Source organism: Hirundo rustica, chromosome 5 (assembly GCF_015227805.2).
Source record: "Hirundo rustica isolate bHirRus1 chromosome 5, bHirRus1.pri.v3, whole genome shotgun sequence".
In the NCBI taxonomy this organism is placed as follows: Eukaryota; Metazoa; Chordata; class Aves; order Passeriformes; family Hirundinidae; genus Hirundo; species Hirundo rustica.
In genome coordinates, this window is record NC_053454.1 from 62,003,799 (window position 1) to 62,022,883 (window position 19,085).

Consider the following 19,085-nt stretch of genomic DNA (forward strand, 5'->3'; position numbering starts at 1 on the left):
ATCTAGGAAAATGGGATTTCCTTCTTTGAGGAGAAAAAAAAAAATTAAAAATTTAAAAATGCCTAGGCTGCATGATGGTTAGTTTGTTTCACATCTTCTTCAAGAAGGAAGAGAAGGAGATCGCGGGGAAGAGTTCTGCCATATCACAGTGTCATGATTAAATTTGTAATGAGGCAGCAATTATTTCTAACCAAGCGTGAAGTAGCCTGACAGGAATTGGCACACACCATGTCAGCGAGCAATCTTCAGCCTGGCAAGTATCCATGGCATGGAGAAGGATGTGAGGAGAGCTCTGTGTTACTCCTCTCGCTGAATCCGTGATGCCTGATGCTTCGTGTACGCCCGAGATGTGCTTTGAAAAACCCATTGCCAAGCACTCATGCAAGCTTATTAAAGAAGAAGAATTAAAATGGCTAACAAAAACACGTTCTCAGGTGTTATTTACTGTAATACCCAGCCCGTTCCTGCTGCCTGAGGATGGAGGGAAGATGCATTTTCTTCCTTAGCCTGAATTTACAGGATGCATATGTTTGCCTCCGCTAAATATTTCATGGAGTAGCTTCTGTAGATTAAGACATCACTGCAGTGAAGGAGCCAAGTGCTTTGATATAAAACTGTCCCTTTTTAAAATGAAGAGTGTTGGAGAGATTTAGGAACCCCCCAGTCTGTGTTCAGGAGTCTAAATAAGTGCTTATGCATGTGCTCCCTCTTACCATTGCTGCTCCAGCCCCCATTACGGGCTCGCCGCGTAAATCGTTCCAAGCTTTTACCGCAGATTTATTCTGAGAGAGAGGTTAAGTACTGAGAAGGGAGTGTGAGACAAAAATTCTTGTGCAGGAGCTGTAGAGGTTATGGTAGTCTTTGTTTCTGAGCTTGCTTCTCCTGTGGACAGTCAGATTTTGTAAAATCGGGTTTTCTATAGAAGAGGAACTGTGGTAAAGGGAACAAATTGGAGAGAGGCTCTAAGTATGGATCCATGGTTATTTTCAGAGCAACTCCTGACATCTCCCTGGCACTGTATTGGAAATCAGATCACACAGTCATGGTGTTGTGCATCGAAAAAATAAATATACTTTCGATAGGATTACAGGGCTTTAATTTTAAATAAATTTTTTTTTTGCCATGACCCTTCACGCAGTGCTTCTCAATAATGAAAGCAAAAGGAACGGTTCCAGCACGAGCTCAGAGACACGTGCAATTTGTTTCCTGTTGAATGCTGCCACTTACCAATGGATAATATGATTTACTTCTGACTGATGGCCAATCATGCTAATTAATAGACTGGTACTTCTCCTGCTGAGGCCAACCCACGCCCTGTTTCTCTGTTCATCTTTTATCTGCCTCACAGGAGGGAGTTTAAATGCTTCACACAGCTGTTTCTTACTCCTTCTTCTATGAAAAGCTATAGTTTGTGATTCATCTGACCTCCCTTTCCAGCCCTGGAGTTACTTTTTCCTCCATGGTACCTTCTGGCCACGGCTGCTTCCCTGTGGCTGTTATTCCACAGGTTTTGCCTTTTCTCCCTCAGTCTGCTCACTGCTCTTGGATAAGCTTTTGTACCCCTGGCATTCCTTCTTTCATAGAGCAAGGGATAATTAGCTGTAGTTCTCCTCGGCTGTTAGGTGTGATTTTGTAGTCACTGTAAAATAATATTTTTTAAATCATGTGTGACCCAGTGAGTGCCGAGGACTGTGCTGCTTAACTTCTCTCCTTCCCCTCACATTGTCCCTCTTGATCCCAATGAACTTGATCACACTTCACAACGCTGAAGCACACAAGTGCACATCCTTTTTGCCCTTTTCAGGATATTTTATGCCCTGTTTTGGGCCTGTAGTTTCTGTTTACCAAAGTCAATTAATTGCATTATTTGTAGCAGAAGGCAGCAAGGAGCCTGTGTTGAATCTCAACAGCTCCCAGTGAACCAGAGCAATACTGGGAACAATACTGGAAGACAGGAGGACAGTCTGCACCTTTCCTTATTCTACAGGCTTTTCCTCATCATTTCTGCTCGGTAATGAAGCCTTTGTCCTCCAAGATTAATGACTGTGCAGGGGTCCTCTTTCCCTTTGGAAGGGAAGAGAGAACCAGTTTATTAATCTGCTGTGCAGGGAGCTGAGATGGAAGATAAGAATATAAAGGTTTGTATTTTCTGCGAGCTGTGTGGGAGATTACTGTGCTTGGACCCACAGTGACAATAGTAGGATTCGAGGTGTGTAATTCCTTGCTTTGAAAGGATACTTCCTAAATATCCAGCCTGGAATTGGAGGTAGCTCTGTATTTGCTGACATGGCTTGCAAAATTGCTCTAGAGTGGGTTGTTGCCTTCAAGAGGTAGAATTAGAGTTACATTTCACCTGGTGCAGAGCCTCTGAGGGTTGCGACTGGTCCTGAAAGAAATTCTCTGAAAGAAAGAAATCCTTTCTCTGCTGAATCAAGGATTTTCATGGCCTGCTGGGGTTTTATTGCTGTTAGAAATGGGATAAAAGGCTTAGTCTGTCCTCTTCACTCTGCCCTGGCTTAGATGCAGTTAACATGGAAGCATCTGGCCCACTGTAACCCGCATTTTTAATTGAAATTCCGCATCCTGCCGGCAGTCTCGCTTCATCATTTGGCACATCTGTTCACTTGCTGTTCACTGCTGATGTCCTGGTGGCTCTCCCAGGTTCAAGTTTTGCCCAAGCAGCATCATTTGGAGGGGGCAGAATATCACCTCCTTGGTGCTTTGCCATCGGTTCACCCGCATCCAGAGCACCACGCAGCAGAGATGTGCACCCCTGCTGCTCCAGAAATAGCCATTATAGTGTAACAAGTGCTGTCATTAAAGCTGTGATCTAGCTCAGATTAAATTAATCCCTTACCTCCCTTCTTTTCCACAGCTGCTCAATCAAGCGCTCCGGGTTTGACACCCATTAACAGTTTGATATCCATTCAGAAGTCATTTTGGGGGAGGATGTTTGAAATTTGCCAGTTGGCAGGTTAGGAACTACTTGGGCAAAGGGGCAAAAAACCAGCAGGAGGACTCCAAATGTTAGTGCTGGATGCTGAGGAGAACTTCTGGTGCACATGCGGTTCATCAGAACACGCAACTGGGCGTGGAAAAAGTCTGCAGCATAAGAAAATGGGAGAAAATAGTCATTGTTTTTCCTATCAGTCATTCACCATGTCAATTCTTAGGTGGATTAATTGTGAGAAGAAAGTTTACAAAGATGCTGCAAGTTGTTTTGGGTACATCTAATAGTGACAAACCAAAAGGCGTTCGCCTTTCTAAAGGAACGCCGCTGCTCCTGAAATATTGACCTGTTGGTCTGAACAAAGATCTCTGTGCGCTGATTTAAATCTTGCTTAGAACCAGCAATTGGAGACCATAGTTTTACTCCCTCTACCCTGTTTTCTCAGTGCATTTGGTTCATTTGGGCCCTGTCCTGGCAACTGCTTCTGTGTCTGTGTGAAAGATAGGATGAAGATTACAACAGCACCTAAATATTTGAAGAATATTTTGGAATATCATATCCCTGAAATATCTTGGGACTACTGGGAAATGTTATTTTTAGACTCTTGATTTTTACAAGGCTGGTACAACTGGTGAAAGGCTTTAACAGCTGGAAATGTAGCAGACTGTTGAACTGTGAAAACAGTACCTTGTTTTACTTTATGTAACTTCTTAATTCCCTGACTGGAAGAAGGGGAGAGCTAGTTCCCAATTCCTGGAACAGCTTGTTCGTGTTGCTGTGTTGTTAATCAAGCCCTGCACTTCGCCTTAACTGCTCTGTACTCTCCTAGGACTGTAGGACTATAGCTGTTTCCACTGAGAGGAGCTGAATTTCCATGTGATTTCCGAGCCGAGTCGTTCCCGTGTTGTTCTCTGCTTGTGGGCGTGCTGGAATGAGCCCATAAAAACCCCCTTGTCAAGAAGTTTCTATTATATGCCGGCAAATACCAGATCTGAAAACACAACAGAGCAACAGCTCCCCATTGCCAGAGATAAGACATCAAATCCAAACCGAATGGCTGCTGGGAATCCTTTATGTGTCTCTGAATTACTTCCATCTCCTCGTCGCTCCATTAATGGGTGTCCCCACAGACCGTGCAGTGCTCTCTCTGCTTCCCCCTCGTTTTGGCTTCTCCTGCCAAAGTCGAGTAATTGGAGTGGAAATGACGAATGGGAGCGGGGCTGCGGCGCTGCCAAGGCTCCCGGCCTGGCAGCAGGTGGGTGATGCTGGTAATTGTTACCAAAAGTGTAATTGCTCCGGGCTCTGCCTGCCATTTCAACAAAGCAGCCTGGAATTCCTCCTCTGAGACACCCGATCCCTGCCTTTCCTCAGCTGTCTCTGGCACAGGAACGACTTGGGAGGTAAATCAGGCCGGCACTCGGATGTGGAGCTCCCTTGGGGTTTCTCCCCGTGGTTTTTTTCTCCCCGCTCCTCCGAGTCTGGCGGGCTGGGATCAGAGCAGCTTCTTGGAGAGTTAATCACAGAATCCCGGAATAACTGGGGTTGGAAGGGAGCTCTGCACATCATTCAGTCCAACCCCCCAGCCAAGGCAGAGTCACCTGGAGCAGGTGACACAGGAATGAGTCCAGGTGAATTTGGTCCCTGGGCAGCTGTTCCAGTGCTCTGGACCCTCATGGAAAGAAGTTCTTCCTCGTGTTGAGGTGGAATTCTTTGTATTTTAGTTTATGGCTGTTACTTCTTATCTTGTATCTTGCCACTTGGTGCACCAAAAAGTCTGGCACCATTCTCTTGATGCGCTTTGGAGGTATTTGTGTGGATTGATGAGATTCCCTCTCAGTCTTCTCCAGGCTAACCAAGCCCAGCTCCTGCAGTCTCTCCTCATGAGAGAGGTGTTCCAGACCCCTCATCATCATCATCAGGTGATTAGTGGGGTACAGGATAAGCAACCACCCCCTGGTTTTTGGTGTGACACTACAAATCTGCAGCTTGACCCCTGGCTGACACGAAGGGTGCAGCTGTGCTCCGCTGGCTTCACCCTGCTTAGCAATTGCAGCAATGCCACCACCCCAGTGACCAGCTTTAAAGGCCCTGCGTGCTGCAGGGGACACTCCAGCATCCAGTGACATTATAGGGATGGACTGGATGTTTTCAGGAAGCCATAGGAGCTGGAAAGGGGGCACAAACCAGCTGTTGTACGCCTCTTATTTCCCCAGTCGCCGCACCAGAATAGCACACAGACTGTTATCTGAGGTGATGATATCCCATGCTAAGTGGCACCTGATTAAATTACTGAGGCTTTTCACATATTAATAGCAGACTGGTTATTTTTGATTTGTTGGGTGAGGGGTTTTTTGCTTTTGTTTTTTTTTCTTTTCCTGAGGTAGAGGAGGGACAGGTGCAGCTGTCTGAAGTTATGATGGCCGGTTGAAAAATCAGTGGTCCAAGAGATTTAGGTCTTTCTGTGCTCTGGTTAGTGTGACAGGGTGACAGCAGCAAACCAGGAGCACTCACATCTGCTCTGGGCTCCCTTTGCTCCATGTCTGCTCTTTGTCTCTTTAGCTTTTTCTTTGCTTTTACTGCTTGTTTTGTTCTTGCCTCCTTCTTTTATCTTTTTCTCCCCTGCCTTTTTCTAAATCCTCATCAGTATTCTCCAAACTCATCACATGCTCACACTGTGCTCCTGTGTCTCCAGTTTTATCTCCTTTTGTCTTGGTCTGGGTGTTTGCAGGCTCCAAAGGTTTGTGAGTGTTTCTTGTTCTTTTGGCCCCTGTTCTGCAGACTGGCCCGAGTAATGTAGATCTATCTCTCCTTGCAGCACGATGTTTTAAAATTCAGCTGAATTAGGTATCATTTCTTCTTTTGATGTAGGGAAATCCAGGGAATTAATAAATTATAATGGCACTACTTGGTGTTTAAGGAGTGCTTTCCGTCTTCAAAGTGCTCTCTGCATGGTATTTCATTATTTATACTGCTAATTATATTAGTACTTGTAAGGAAAAAGCCCCTTAAGTTGTCATTGATAAAAATACACTCTCGACAGGATTGGAATCCAGCACTTAGATCGCAGCAGATAATTTGTCCACTGAGGTGCAGAGCCTTGGAGAAGACGTTAGGCAATTTCCAGCAGTTCTTTAAGTGTCTACTGACAAGTCTTGCTTTACGTTTAGAACTGTTTTGCCTGGGAGCTTTGAAGTGTCCTTGCACGCGCTGGGTGAGCACTAACAAAGCCTCACAGCAGGACAGATAGGTGGGATCCAGACTTTCCAAATTGGACTTCAGCTCTGTTGCCAAGAATCTTAAGCTAAATGTGGAATCGTCCAAAGACCTGGATGCTGAGACCCATGAGGTGCCTGGAAGACTCTCATATCCCCCAAATCAGGTGGGAGTCAGTTTCCTGACTATTAACTAGATAATTAATTTTTTAAAACTCTGCAGAGAAGTGTCAGTTTTGATCTGGTACCTGCCAAAAGGAATTTAGAAGCAGCTGATTTGAGCCCACAGACAGGAGCCAGCCTACTTGGGCTATGACAGAAACCAGGGGAGGAAGAAGAGCAAAGAGGGATTTTCTCACCACAAACCTGAGCATTTAAGTCTGAAAATGTGAGTTAAGGGTGGCTCTGTGTTGACCTTGAGCCGTGAGAGTCCTTTGGTTATTATTCCACTGGGGAAATTATTTTCCTTTCTTTAAAATTTTAATAAGAATGAGAAGTCCGAGGTGAAGGTTTAGGAGAACCAAGAGATGGGGCACTAAGTCTGCCCCCTCCCTTCCCACTCCTGGTTACCCCGTGGCTGGCTTCCCTGCAGGGAGCTGCCAGCTTTCAAACACAGTGCGCTGCTGAAGCCAGCGGGATGAGTTAACTCCGATTTGTGCGTTAGCTAAAGCTTGGCACACACATCACTTAACCTTCATTTCTTCTCTAACTGCACCATAAATCTGCTGGCAGAGATGATGTCAGGGTTTCTGCTCTGCAGCCGCAGCCGTGTTCCTGAGCAGGAATTACCATCCCTCTTTTCCTTGCTGGTGCCTTACCCCCAGGGGCTGTGCACCTTCTAAGGTCCTTCATTCCATCAAGAGAGAACCTCCCTAAGTTTCTGACGCTGCTGCAGTGTTTGTAGCGCGTGCATGACCTTTGCCACAGAGAGGAGCACAGTTTGGTGTGGGAGAAATGCTTTTGGAAAGCAGGGGAGGGACACAAGGATTTTCTTTTTGCGGCATTTTTGGCTGTCCCACTATTTGCAGATTGAGACTCTTGATCCAACATCCGACAGAAGTGCCTGAGCGAGTGGCCTGGTTTTTAAAGGTTTTTTTTTTTTCTCATTAAGCGGCCTAATGGGCCTTTAAGGCACATTTCAGTATTTTATCATTATGCTTAAGAGCTTTAGTAGTTAGCTGTAAATGTGCTCATGGCAGTCAACTGTTAATCATCCTTCCGTAGCTTAATTTGCCCAAGTTGTACTTTGCACTGTGAGTAAATTGAAGCAAATCACTACGTGGTGTAAATAAGCAGCAAAGTCTGGCCTCCTTGCAAATCCCTTAAAAATAGGGCTCGATTGCTGGCATAGGGGCTGTCCATCCCACACAGGAAAACATCCTGTGGGGTGTCAGTTTGGCCCAGTGTTTGTCTATACACCAGGGACGGGGACTGTCTGGCTGAAAACAGTGTTTTGGATGATAAACTGATCTTCCCTTCCCATTTTCTTGTGGAGGTGGCATGGGATCATGACCTCAGCGCGGAGGGAATGGAAGGTGGTCGAGCACGGGTGGTGAAAACCCTTGTGAATTAGCTGCGGGTGTTCCGGTTGGGTGCACTGATCGAGCGGCGCTGACAGCTGTTCCCAGGTCTGTCAGACTCTGCTTGGCCAGAGTCTCCTCCGTGGTGTTTTGGAATAAACGTGCCCAGGTAGAGCCTGTTCGTACCTGGCCACGAATCCAGGAACGGGTTTGCCTCAAAGCCACCTCTGCTGCCTCAGCACAGCCTGGGGTCAGCCTGCAGTGTGGACAGTCTGAACCTGATTACAGGGAAGTTTTCCAGAGATGTTGCACTCACCTGGAGTTCTTGGAAGTTGGATTATCTTGCCGTTGGAGGTGATTATTGGCCGTGCACGGCCTTGTCTTTCAGCTGCGTGTTGGAAGCTGTTGAGTGAAAAGTGCCAACGCTGGGTCTGATAAGCGTGCGGGAGGGAGGGGAGCTCTGCTGCAGTCTGTCTCTGTGGAGCTGTTTGAGACGTGTTGTTCAAACAGGACGTGCCTTTTGCTGCATGGGTCTCTGCATGGTGTTCTGTTATTTGCAGAATAACACGTTCTGGAAGCCGGATTCTTGCCAAGACTGCCGATGCCGGAGCGGTGTTGTCACCTGTGAGCCTACGGTCTGCAAAGCCCCTCAGTGTGACTTCCAGAAGGTAAGGGGAGAGTGCCTGTGGCTGCCCAGAGCCAGGCACAGGCTCTTGTGTCCTTGCACTCCTCCTTGCAGTGAAAACACGCGGTGTGCGAAGCCTTTGTCCCCTTCGCTGCGCTCCAGCCAGAGGCCAGGTGTTGGAGCAGCTTGATCCCAAAGGAAGCCCCTGAACTGGGCTGGAACCTCCCAGCATGAGCCCAGCTTCCAGTCCCCCTTCGTTTGGAGGTGGGGCTGGGGCTCCCTGGAAGATGCAGATGGGCACTTTCCACTCTGCTGAGCAACAACAGAGCTGAGATTGTCTGTCTTCCCGTTTCTTCCTCCTCGTGATGGTTGCTGAGCTTTCGTTGTCTCCTGCTTGTCTTTGTCTGGGTCTTCATTAATTGGCCATGGAATTGGTCTTGCATTAACATCTGGATTGCTGGGGTAGAGTGCACGAGTAGCAGTGAAAATGAGTGTTTTAAAGAAGCTGTCAGTATAATTATATGGCTTTGTGAAGCAGGTTAAAATGTTTCCCAATATGACAGCACTAATGAGGAAATAATTTTGATTCTTACTGGTTTTCCCTGTTATTATTGCTGTGTATTGATTAAAGCTAGACTGAACCAGTAGGAATTTCTGTGCTAAAGAGGAGGGAATTCAAGTGCTGTCAGGGCACCCCTAATAATGAGTGCACTAGATAAAATGATAAAAATCAGATAAATTAAAAGGTGGCAACTTTAAAACTCATAAAGGGAAACAGTTTTATTGTGTGAAATGGATCTGTGTGACTCCTTGACATGACATTGACATGGGCAATCTTCAAGACAAAATGTTTAAGTGTTCTAAAAACATCTGGTCATTTAAACATTGAAAAGGATCACCAAGGATCTCAGAAGGAAAAAATCTTTTCATGCTTCAAGGCTAAACCAACAGAAAAGCAAGGTCAGAAATCACCGTCCCTCTCCACGGTTTATTTCTTATCTACTCATTATGAGATTTATGCAAATACTGCTGATCTTGTTTCAGCAACATCTGTCCCATGTTTCTCAGTGGCCTTTCAGTGAAGAATCTTGAATTTTGTCTCGAACAAGTGTTTTCTAGTCTTTGAAAACTGGTTCAGTTCAAGGATTCCCAACTGTGCTCTCGGGGGTGTAAATTCTGCTGTTATTTTGAGGGTAAAATATCAAACACACAAAGTGCTGTGCCACCTCTCAGCAGGGAGATGTGGTGTAGCAGCATTCTCTATTTCACTTGAAACTTTTCCTTTCTGAACTGAGAGCACCAGGTCCAGCGAGGCCTCATGGCTTCACTTCCATTTTAAAGTCCCTGTTTGATGTCAGCTGCTTATTGGAATCCTGTCTCTTCCTAGGGAGAAGTGCTCCAAATAGCCTCCAACAAGTGCTGCCCCGAGTGTGCCTCCCGAGCCGAAGGATTTTGCCAGCACGAAGGACAGATCCACAGCGTGAGTGCTCTCTCCAGTTCCTCAGCAGAGGACAATCCTTACCTGTTTTCAGCTCCCTGTTTCTTTCAGCCAGCGGAGGATGCTCAGCTGGTGTGCAGGGCAGGGATAGATCATTGCATTTTTATCCTGTCACTGTCAGATAGTGGAATTTAGCAGGAGTTTGGTCAGCAGGGTTTGCAGAAAGGGAACGTGTCGCTGAGCAATTGTGTATCCTGCACGGTTTAATGGGAGAAATTTCCCCATTTGTTCTTTCCCTTTGCTGTTTCTGTGGATGACTGAGACAGCGCAGTAACATCAGAAGGGGAGCAAAGCACAGTGAGCTTGACATATTAGCTGTGCTGAGAGAAAACTTTCCTCTCAGCAGCCTTCTATGCTGCTGGAGATTGATTGCTGCTCTGCGACCTGGGTTCTGTATTCTGTAGTCCTGAATTATTCAAGAAGCAGGTTCTGGGATGTGGTTTCACCTAGGGGGGCTGAAAGGCCAAAATAATCAGAGTAAGTGTCTGGAGATAAGAAAAAAATCAAGATTCATGGGTAGTAGTTAATGAATCATGTCAAACAACTGGCAAATGCAGAAAAATGGCTTAACAGCAAACTCAAGTCCTATGTGTGGTCTCTTACAGACTTTTCGGTTTGACAAGAGGCAAGTCAGGTCCAAATCTCAAGAAATATGCTAAAATGCCCAGACACATTTGCACATGTGGGCTGTGCTCTCCACACCTGAGATGGATGTTGTAACCCTCTGTTCCAGCATAAGGTGTGGCCAGCATGAAGCTGGTACAAGCTAAGCAAAAACTGGAACAGGAGGGGTAGCACACCCATCCTCTTCTCATGTTTCTTTGTGCCTGTGGTTTGGTGGTACTATGTTTTATCATAGGACATTGTATTTCTTCTTGTGCTATTTCTGCATTTTCCTGTGCTGTTCTCTTGCTGCAGCTTTTGTCTTTTGGCTCTTTTTGAGCCTGTTCTTTGGGTAGGCATCCCCCCAAGAAGGACATGGACATATTTGTACCTACAATCACATTTCACGTCCCAATTCCACTGTCACGTGGTCAGAAAGCCACTTTTTATCAGGGCCGAGTCTCATCCTTGAGAGAGGAGGAACTTGAAAAGGGACAAGACTTCTTTCCAGGTCTCACTGTGCTTTCTGTGCCCTGGGTTGTGTTGTGTGCAGCACGGCACGCAGTGGGCCAGCTCGGGATGTGTCCAGTGCTCCTGTGCCCACGGGAAGGTGACCTGCAGCACCAGGACCTGCCCAGCCCTCACCTGTGGACAAGGGGAGCTGCAGGACGCTGCCCAGGGCTCCTGCTGTCCCAAATGTGTGGGCCCTGGTGGTGAGTATTGTCTGGTTCCGTTGGTCTGAGCTCAGAACCTCCTTTTAGCCCCACGCCTGGAAAGCTTTTCTTGTTCAGTTTTGTTGGGAAGATACTGGAGGCAAGCCTATCTCGTAATTCCCTTTCTGTCCTGCTGCCATGTTTACATTTTTCATGGCTGCACCCATGGGCCGAGAGGTGGGGGGCAAGCTCTGCACAGTGAGCAGATGATGTGTCTAGTATGTCCTCATTTTGGAGATTAAAATTGGGAAAAACCCCTCAGGTATTTCCTATGCACTTGGACTGCAAGTTCCAAAAATGCTTCTTCAGCTGTTGGATGCCTTTTCTTGTGGAGTCCCAGTGGGAGGAATGTATCCAGAGCTCTTAATTCACAAGCCCCTTGGAAACTGGTGGAATTGTTACTCTCTTAACCTGCTTTGACAAACTGCAGTTTTGAATTCTGAGATGCACAAAAGCTGTGTTTTAATTGTGGGTGACAGGAAGGGATTAAAGGGCGTTGGAAAATAAACTTCCCCTTTGTTTTCCTGTCCCTTAGAGCCTTGCTCCTTCGATGGCCACGTGTTCCAGGATGGTGAGGGCTGGAGCCTGGGCCAGTGCTCCCGATGTGTCTGCAGGGATGGTGCAACTCAGTGCTCCACAGCTTCCTGCCAGCCTCTGCTCTGCGGCCAGGTCAGGACCCTCCAGCCTTCTAGGAATGTTCCTCAACACCTTCTCTGCTGTGAGCAGTGCGCATTTCTCATGCTGGGGACCAAATTAGCAAGCAAAGCTTCTGGGTGACAAGTGGGTGATTTGGAAAAGAGGTATTTGACCTGCAGAAATGGTGTGGAGCGATGGTGGAGCCTGTGTGTGTCCTCCCTGATACCTTCTTTCCTCAGCATTTTATTTTTATCATCCCTTTGCTGGTTAATTAGGCACGAATTCTGTCTAAAGAAACAGATCTTTGGTTTCTGCTCAAAAAAAACCAAACACAGCAAACAGATCGGGAGTTGATCAGGAAATGTTTTTATTTCTGTTGAGTGAAGAAATGAATACACAGGATTTATAATGGAGTTTATCTTCACAAATTTCAGTGTTTGGTTTGCAGCTGCAAAGTTTGATTTGCAGGTCTTGTTAATATATACATGTGTGTGTATATATATATATATATATTTTTTTTTTTTTTTTTACAAGAACTCTAGAAATACATTTGAGAGTAGTCAGCTGTGGATGAAATTCCCCTTTTGCCTTCAGGAGTTCAGAAATACAAGGCAACCTGAGCTGAAAGAAAAGTCTCAGAGCAGTGTTCCTTCCATGTGTTTTTGTTTAGAAAATAACAAAACTGGGAAGAGGAGTTAGGCAAGCCCATGGTTTTAGTCCAGTTAAGAGAACAGGGACATTGCTGTTTCCAAGGTCTTTGCTGTGGACAAGCGATGAGTTTTTAGCATTTATGCAGGAATCAACACAGCCAAAACCCAACAAGGCTCTACACAGCGTTCACACAGGGTTAGCAAAGGCAGCAAACTGCACACAGTGCTCCAAACTCTGGGCAGACCACTCAGTTTTTGTAATTCTTGTTATTGTGTAGAAAGTTCTGAAGGGTTTGGATCTTTTTCATTGAGCCCATGGTACCCTGGTTTTGGGCTCCTTGGTGTACTCCTTTGCAACAGCATGCCTGGAACTGGCTCCCTGGAAATCCTTGTCTCTGACCTTGTCCCTTTATGTTTTAGGGACTGCCATTTTCCAAGTATTTTTAAGTCTATTACCATGCTCAAATGATGAATCCAGAAGCTCCCTGTCTGAGAACTCTTCACTGAGAAAATCAAAAGCAGTACTCATAAACCTTTTTCTCTTTTGATGCTCTCCCATCTTTCTGTTACAGGACCAGATGTTTGGACAATTAACGCTTTTTTTGGGTTTTTTGGATAGAAGAAACCCCACCTGTTAGTGTGTGTGTGTGTATGTGTGTGCTAATTGTGTTTTGCTTTGTCCTGAGATATTCAATTAGTATTCATTTACTAAGTGCCCTGCATTAAAACAAATTTACGCCTGCTTTAGTTCCCTCCTTTCCCACTCCAAGTGGGCTGGCATTACCTGCTGAGCCACTGCACTAATGTTTAATCAGGTAATCATTAGGATCTAATTTATGGAATCAGGAGTGACTGCGTTGTTGCTGTGAGAGTAATTGGCTGGCAGCATCCAAGTTAAGGCAGCAGAAAGCCGATTCTGATGGTGTTCCAGGTATTTCCTACCAAGGACATTTCCCGGTGGAAGGGACATTAGCAGGATGTGCAAGGAACCTGTTCTGATCTCAATCAAACCTAATGTTTCCTTGTGTGGGCCTTTATATCTGTCCCTTCCTTCCTTCTTCCCTCCATCAAAAGCCAAGACAAAACTTCTCTCAGGATTAAACTCTCATCTCCCATCTTTCAGATAACTTTGCTCTTCCCTAACTGCTGAGGGAGAGGAATGCCAAAAATCCCTGGTGCATGCCACCAAAATACACAAGAAAGGTCTTTTAACTTTGCTGGGAAATCTGTCCTTGGTAACTTTTGTACAAAGCCTTCCACTCTTCCTTTGGAAGCTCAGGGTTTGACCAACGAAGAAGATGAGATGATGGTGCTTGGCATTTCTACTCTAGTTCCAGTCCACCCATCTGTCTCCTGGAGGTGCTGGTGGACAGTGCTATTCCCAACTGTTGGATGTACATGGACTGGGAGCAGTGGAATTAGACAGGTTTCAGGTGGTTGGAGTTGGAGCATGCAGGAAAAGTTTTATCGGTGTGAGGCACCAGCCATTTTCAACATGATTTAAATCCATCCTAAAAAAATCAAAATTAGAAAAATCCAGTTTTAAGCATAATTTAGCATCTGCACAGACAGTATGGATGGATTTAACTAAAACAGTGCAGATGCCTGAGAGGTGGTGAGTGTAAATCACACCTTCAAAACCTCAAAATGCGGCAATTCCAGAAAAAAACTTCTCTCATCCATCTCCTGCTTTATTGTGCTTCCCTGCATAGCTGTATATTTATTTTTTCCTCTGTACATCTGTATGCCTGAATATAAGCACTTTATGTCATGTGTATGAATTTATCTTCATCTCTCCGTGTATTCAGGCCTCAACAGCCATCTAAATAAGCCCAGAAACTGAGGTGGGGAAAACATCTTTCAAGCCTTTTACTCTGCTTTTGTGCTGCTTTTCAGGCCAAAACGAAGCCCTGAGTGGCAGTGGGTTATCCCACGGATGCTGAATGCCTGGAATTCCAAGCACTGATGCTGACCTCCACGTTAACTGTTCATGCTTTCTTTTCCTTGTCTCTGCCTTCTGTTTAGGAGGAAGTCATGGTTCTGTCTCCTGGAAAATGCTGCCCGGAGTGTGTCCCAAAGCCCTGCTCGGTGTCAGGAAGAACATTCCAGGTGACTTGTGACAAACAACACCAAAACCACTCGCAGTTTTTGGCATATCTCTCTTTCCCTTCTCCCCAGCCTCTGATTTTCTGCCAGCACTGATAGCTTAGTACAAATGCCGCTTTCTTCCCTCCTGGAAAGGCAGGAGAGTTGAAAGAAATCAGGACTTGATAAGAATTTGCTGGCCAGCAGAAAGGAAGTTTGCCGGGCAAAGCAGATGAGGCACTTTGTTTTCACACTTGTTTTGAAGGGGGAAAGCAGAAAGCACTGGTGGTCAAAGTATTTATAGCTTTCATTGTATCATCTGGGATTAATTGGACCGTTATTAAATGAATGTATGTATGTGGGATTTTCTGCCAAAGATTTTTTTTTTTTTTTTTTTGGCTAATAATAGTAGTTCAGGCCTCCTCAATGCCACAAGCTTGGAATTAACGAGAAATACAAACCCACAGTGTCAGCCAGACCTCAATCCCTCTTCCTCCTGTTTACTGAGCATGTAGAGATCAGCATTTTTAAAGAAAAGTTTATTATCTGATACAGACACGCAGAAGGAGCCATCATATTCCATAAGCAGCTCAGGTTTCTGGAAGGAATTTGGTTGTTTTCCAAGAGCATTTATCAGCTGTATCCACGTCCTTTTTCAACAGCACGGGGAGCAGTGGAAAGAAAACGCCTGCACCGCGTGTGCGTGTCAGAGAGGAGAAGTCAGGTGTCTGAGGGAGACCTGTGGCTCCGTCACCTGTGAGGAGGTACTGAGAAATCACCCACCTGACACCCCGGCTGCACCCTCTGCAGTGCCAAGGGCTTCAGGGAGCCCTGCTCACTGCTGGGTGATGTTTCCAGGGGGAGAAGAAGGTGCAGCGCCCCGGGAAGTGCTGTGAGGAGTGCGCGTCTTCCCAAGGGAGCTGCCTGGACGGTGGCGCCGTCAGGTACCACGGAGAGATGTGGAACAGCACCCGCTGTGACTTCTGCGTGTGCCAGGAGGGGGAAGTCACCTGCCAGGGAGCTGAGTGTGCCAAAGTGGAGTGTGCCAAGGTGAGAAAGGCTTTCTTCTACCAAGGTGGGCCTGGCAAGCCTTGGAATTTTCTTTATTTTTTTTTTTTTCCCCTCCCTTTTTCTTTTTTTTTTTTTTTTGACTTGAGGCACTCGAAGAACCGGCCCTTGTTTTGTGCAGTCCCCTCCAAAACATTTCACAGGGAAGGAGAGCAAACCTGGAAGTTCCCGTGCAAGTTTGCACAGTGGGCTTCCACTGTGAAGCAAACCAGTGTGCATCAGTGACTAATTTAACTTGGATCCTCTCTCATGGTGTGTCTGCCTGCTGTAGTGGAGGGTCTGACACACAGAGAATTCGGTGGTGATCCCTGGATTTACCGGGAACATGGGGAAAATGTGCAGGTCAGAGATGGTTAAAAGCTTAAGAACTGTTCCTTTTATCCTCATTCTGTGTGCTACAGTAAGGTAGCTGGATATGGAAGTCAGTGTTCTACTTTTCTTCATTTTTTTTTTTTCCCATGCCACTCTTAGGATGGAAGTGAAGCTGGCAAGGTATTTTATTCCCAGTGCTGTTTGCTCCAAAACAAATACCCTCCCTGCCAGGTTATGTTATATTTGCTCTGCAGTGGATGTGCAAAATGCATTAGATAGGGTTGAATGCTTCACCCACACACGTACAAATATGCTTTGAATTGGGTTTTTTTGCAGCGGGATAAGACTTCTGCGTTGGTTGTCACTGCACAGGGTGAGAGGATGGGGATTGCTCAGCCTGGAGAAGAGAAGGCTCGGGGGTGACCTAATTGTGGCCTCTCGGTACCTGAGGGGCTCCAAGAAAGCTGGAGAGAATTTTTACAAGGGTCTGGAGTGACATGATAAGAGGGAATGGAATTCACACTGACAGAAAGTAGGTTTAAATCGGATATTGGGAACAAATTCTTCCCTGTGAGGGTGGGGAGGCCCTGGCACAGGTTGCCCTAAGAAGCTGTGGCTGCCCCATCCCTGGAAGGGTCCAAGGCCACTTGTCCCATCCAACCCAAACCTTTCTGTGATTCTACAATCTGATATAATTGGTGGGCTCTTATCAGTTTCATACCTACTACTCCACAGTGTCAGTGAGGAAAAGGGCAGGAACTGTGGCCTCCTGGGTTTTCTGTCTCAGTGGTGATGCTTTTCTGGTGACCCTGCCTGTGTGTGCTAAATCTTGAGCAGCATCACCTCTGTGGTGTGTCTGAGCCAAACCCCAGACATCACGGTTTCCCTGGATTAACTTGTTTTATTAAATGTTCAAAGGAGTGAAAATCCACAAGGGGACTCCCAAGTGACACAAAAAAGTGTGCATCAAGGTATGAAACTGTATGTTCACCTGTGACTGTGCCTTTGAAACAGCCAAAATGCACTGAGTGTGGGACCCAAAGTCACCCCTGCCGTGATGCTGCTGCTGCTCACCCGACCTGAAACTGTGCAGAGAGATTTTGCTGGATGAAAAGTCGTGGTTGTCATAAAATCTCGTGCACTTGCAGCTGTTTGAGCGAGCTGCCTGCGTGCTCCTGGCTGTAAATTGGATCATTTACACTAATGATGATGGCGTGCTGTCATGGCTCAGTGGGGAGGATTAGTTAATATTCATGCTCATATCTTGGGTACTGACGAAAAAATTCCATTATTCAGAAAAGCCAGGGGTGTTTTCCAGAGCAATTGCTGGAGATGTTAACGTGTAGGGTTCAAAACTCCTCAAGTCATGCTCAGTCCTAGTTTGCCTCAGTAGTGCAAGGTGTGCATGAATTAATCACAAGAAAACGTTTACTCAAAAAGCAAATGCCATGTTTTCTTTTTTCCTTTGTATTTTCCTTCTGAAGTTGCGGGTCTGTTTATTTAGGCACCTGCCTCAATAAATCAGGGACGATGTGAAGGCAGGAGCAGTTGGATTTCTCTCTTCATAAGGCACTATTAATTTCCTGGTCACATCATCCTACTGGAAGTGTATTGAGGCCACAGACAGGAACTGCAAGAGGTTTAGCTCCAAACCCTTTCGAACAAACCTGTCCAGCAAAGCATCCGTGGTGATGCTGACCTAATCCTCAAAAAGCCATTTTCAGCAGGCTGTGAGCATGTTCTCAACCTGGAATATGATCAATCTCTCTACAGCAAAGCCACAAGTTATCTCCCACAGCCTCTCCCTTTTCTGAGCCTTGGCAGAGCAGCATAGCTGCATTTTTTTGGGGCTAGGCAAGCCATGTTCCATGGATAGTTGCTCCCAGTTTTCCTATAGCCTGTGTTTATGGATGTGGGTGGGGATGGGAGAGTTTACAGTACACAGTAGTGACAGGAGATCCAAACCCTGCCAGAGGCATTTTGGAGTAACTGAAGAGCAGAAATGTATAGAAGCAGCAGAGAGAAGTTTAGGCCGTGTGTGGTCCTCGGTGACTAAGAGCCAGATGGTTCCTCCTCTGTTCCCCTGCTCAGGAATGCACCAGGGATGCCAGAGTGTGGCCTGCCTTAGGTGTTCTCCCTTGATGAACCTAACAAGGACCAGTGCTGCTGTTACCCTGTCTGTCTCTTTAATAATTCCTGTAGAAAAATTGAGTGTGCCAGTGTGGCACAGGGAAAATTATCCTGGAACAGACACCCGATGGGCATAGATCAGAAAAACTGCTTGGTAATCTTGGAAACCGAAGCTGTTTCTTGTGAGCTGTGTCCTGGTTCCCCAGGAAAAAATCTCTCTCTTTTCTAAATATTCAGCTTCCACTTAGGCACAAAGAGCAGTGGTGAATTGGGGCACTTTATTCCTTTCTCCTGCTGCTAAATTCTTATCTTCAAACTGAGGTTATTTAAGTGGAATCTGCGGAGCTGTACAGTTGTGACAAAGAACAGGCTTTTTCCATCTGGGATAAATAGAGCATGTGCTTTGAAATTCTGTTGGGGAAGTAAAAGTAGAACATTCAAAATGAAGGTAAGGCCCTATGCATTGAAATCTTGAGGCTGGTCCGGTGAAATCCTAGTGATCCACAGTAAAAAGGGGGGGAGTGTTCCTCCGTGGGATTTAGGGATGAAGTTATGGCCTTATCGCTGAATTCCGAGGCCTTTTCTGAGGTCTGTTCTGCAACTGCAATGTTAGCTAAGCGCATTTTTCAAACTGTACCTACAGAGATGAAGTGGGATAGGGAGAAGATAAGGTGAAATTAGATATTGGAGATTGCATTCCAGGGCGAGAGCTGTTCTGCCTCAGCATTCCATAGTGGTTTTGGCGACGTGGGTTCCTTTGGAATTGCTGCAACCTTTCTCTTCTTCACAGGGTGAAGAATTAATTCACTTGGAGGGGAAGTGCTGTCCTGAATGTATCTCCAGCCGCAGTTACTGTGTTTACAAAGAACATACCAAAGCTGTGAGTATCCTTGTGCTTTGCAGCAGGGAATACTGAGTTCTGCTCACAGAGGTTTGGAGGGGTTGGCTCTCCCTCTCCGGTTCTGAGATGGATATTATTTGCAAGTGTAGCAGAAAAATAATCCATCAATATTGTCTGCAGATTGCTTTGGCACTTTGCAGGAACACTTGTGTGCATCCTGTGCAGAATTTCAGTTTTCCTCG

General features: G+C 46.0%; 1 protein-coding gene across 5 annotated transcripts in view; it reads left to right on the forward strand.

The window, feature by feature from the left end:
* Nucleotides 1-19,085, forward strand: part of FRAS1 (Fraser extracellular matrix complex subunit 1) — a 108,635-nt gene that overhangs the window by 23,679 nt on the left and 65,871 nt on the right. For all 5 annotated transcript variants that reach the window (XR_009207889.1, XR_009207890.1, XM_058420752.1 and 2 more), the window contains exons 3-10: nt 8,243-8,350; nt 9,695-9,787; nt 10,962-11,121; nt 11,657-11,790; nt 14,433-14,516; nt 15,155-15,256; nt 15,351-15,542; nt 18,793-18,882. Coding sequence is in view for 3 of the 5 variants with exons in the window: in XM_058420752.1 (XP_058276735.1) it covers nt 8,243-8,350; nt 9,695-9,787; nt 10,962-11,121; nt 11,657-11,790; nt 14,433-14,516; nt 15,155-15,256; nt 15,351-15,542; nt 18,793-18,882 (963 nt within the window). In the remaining 2 variants the exon portion in view is untranslated. The remainder of the gene's footprint in view (nt 1-8,242; nt 8,351-9,694; nt 9,788-10,961; nt 11,122-11,656; nt 11,791-14,432; nt 14,517-15,154; nt 15,257-15,350; nt 15,543-18,792; nt 18,883-19,085) is intronic.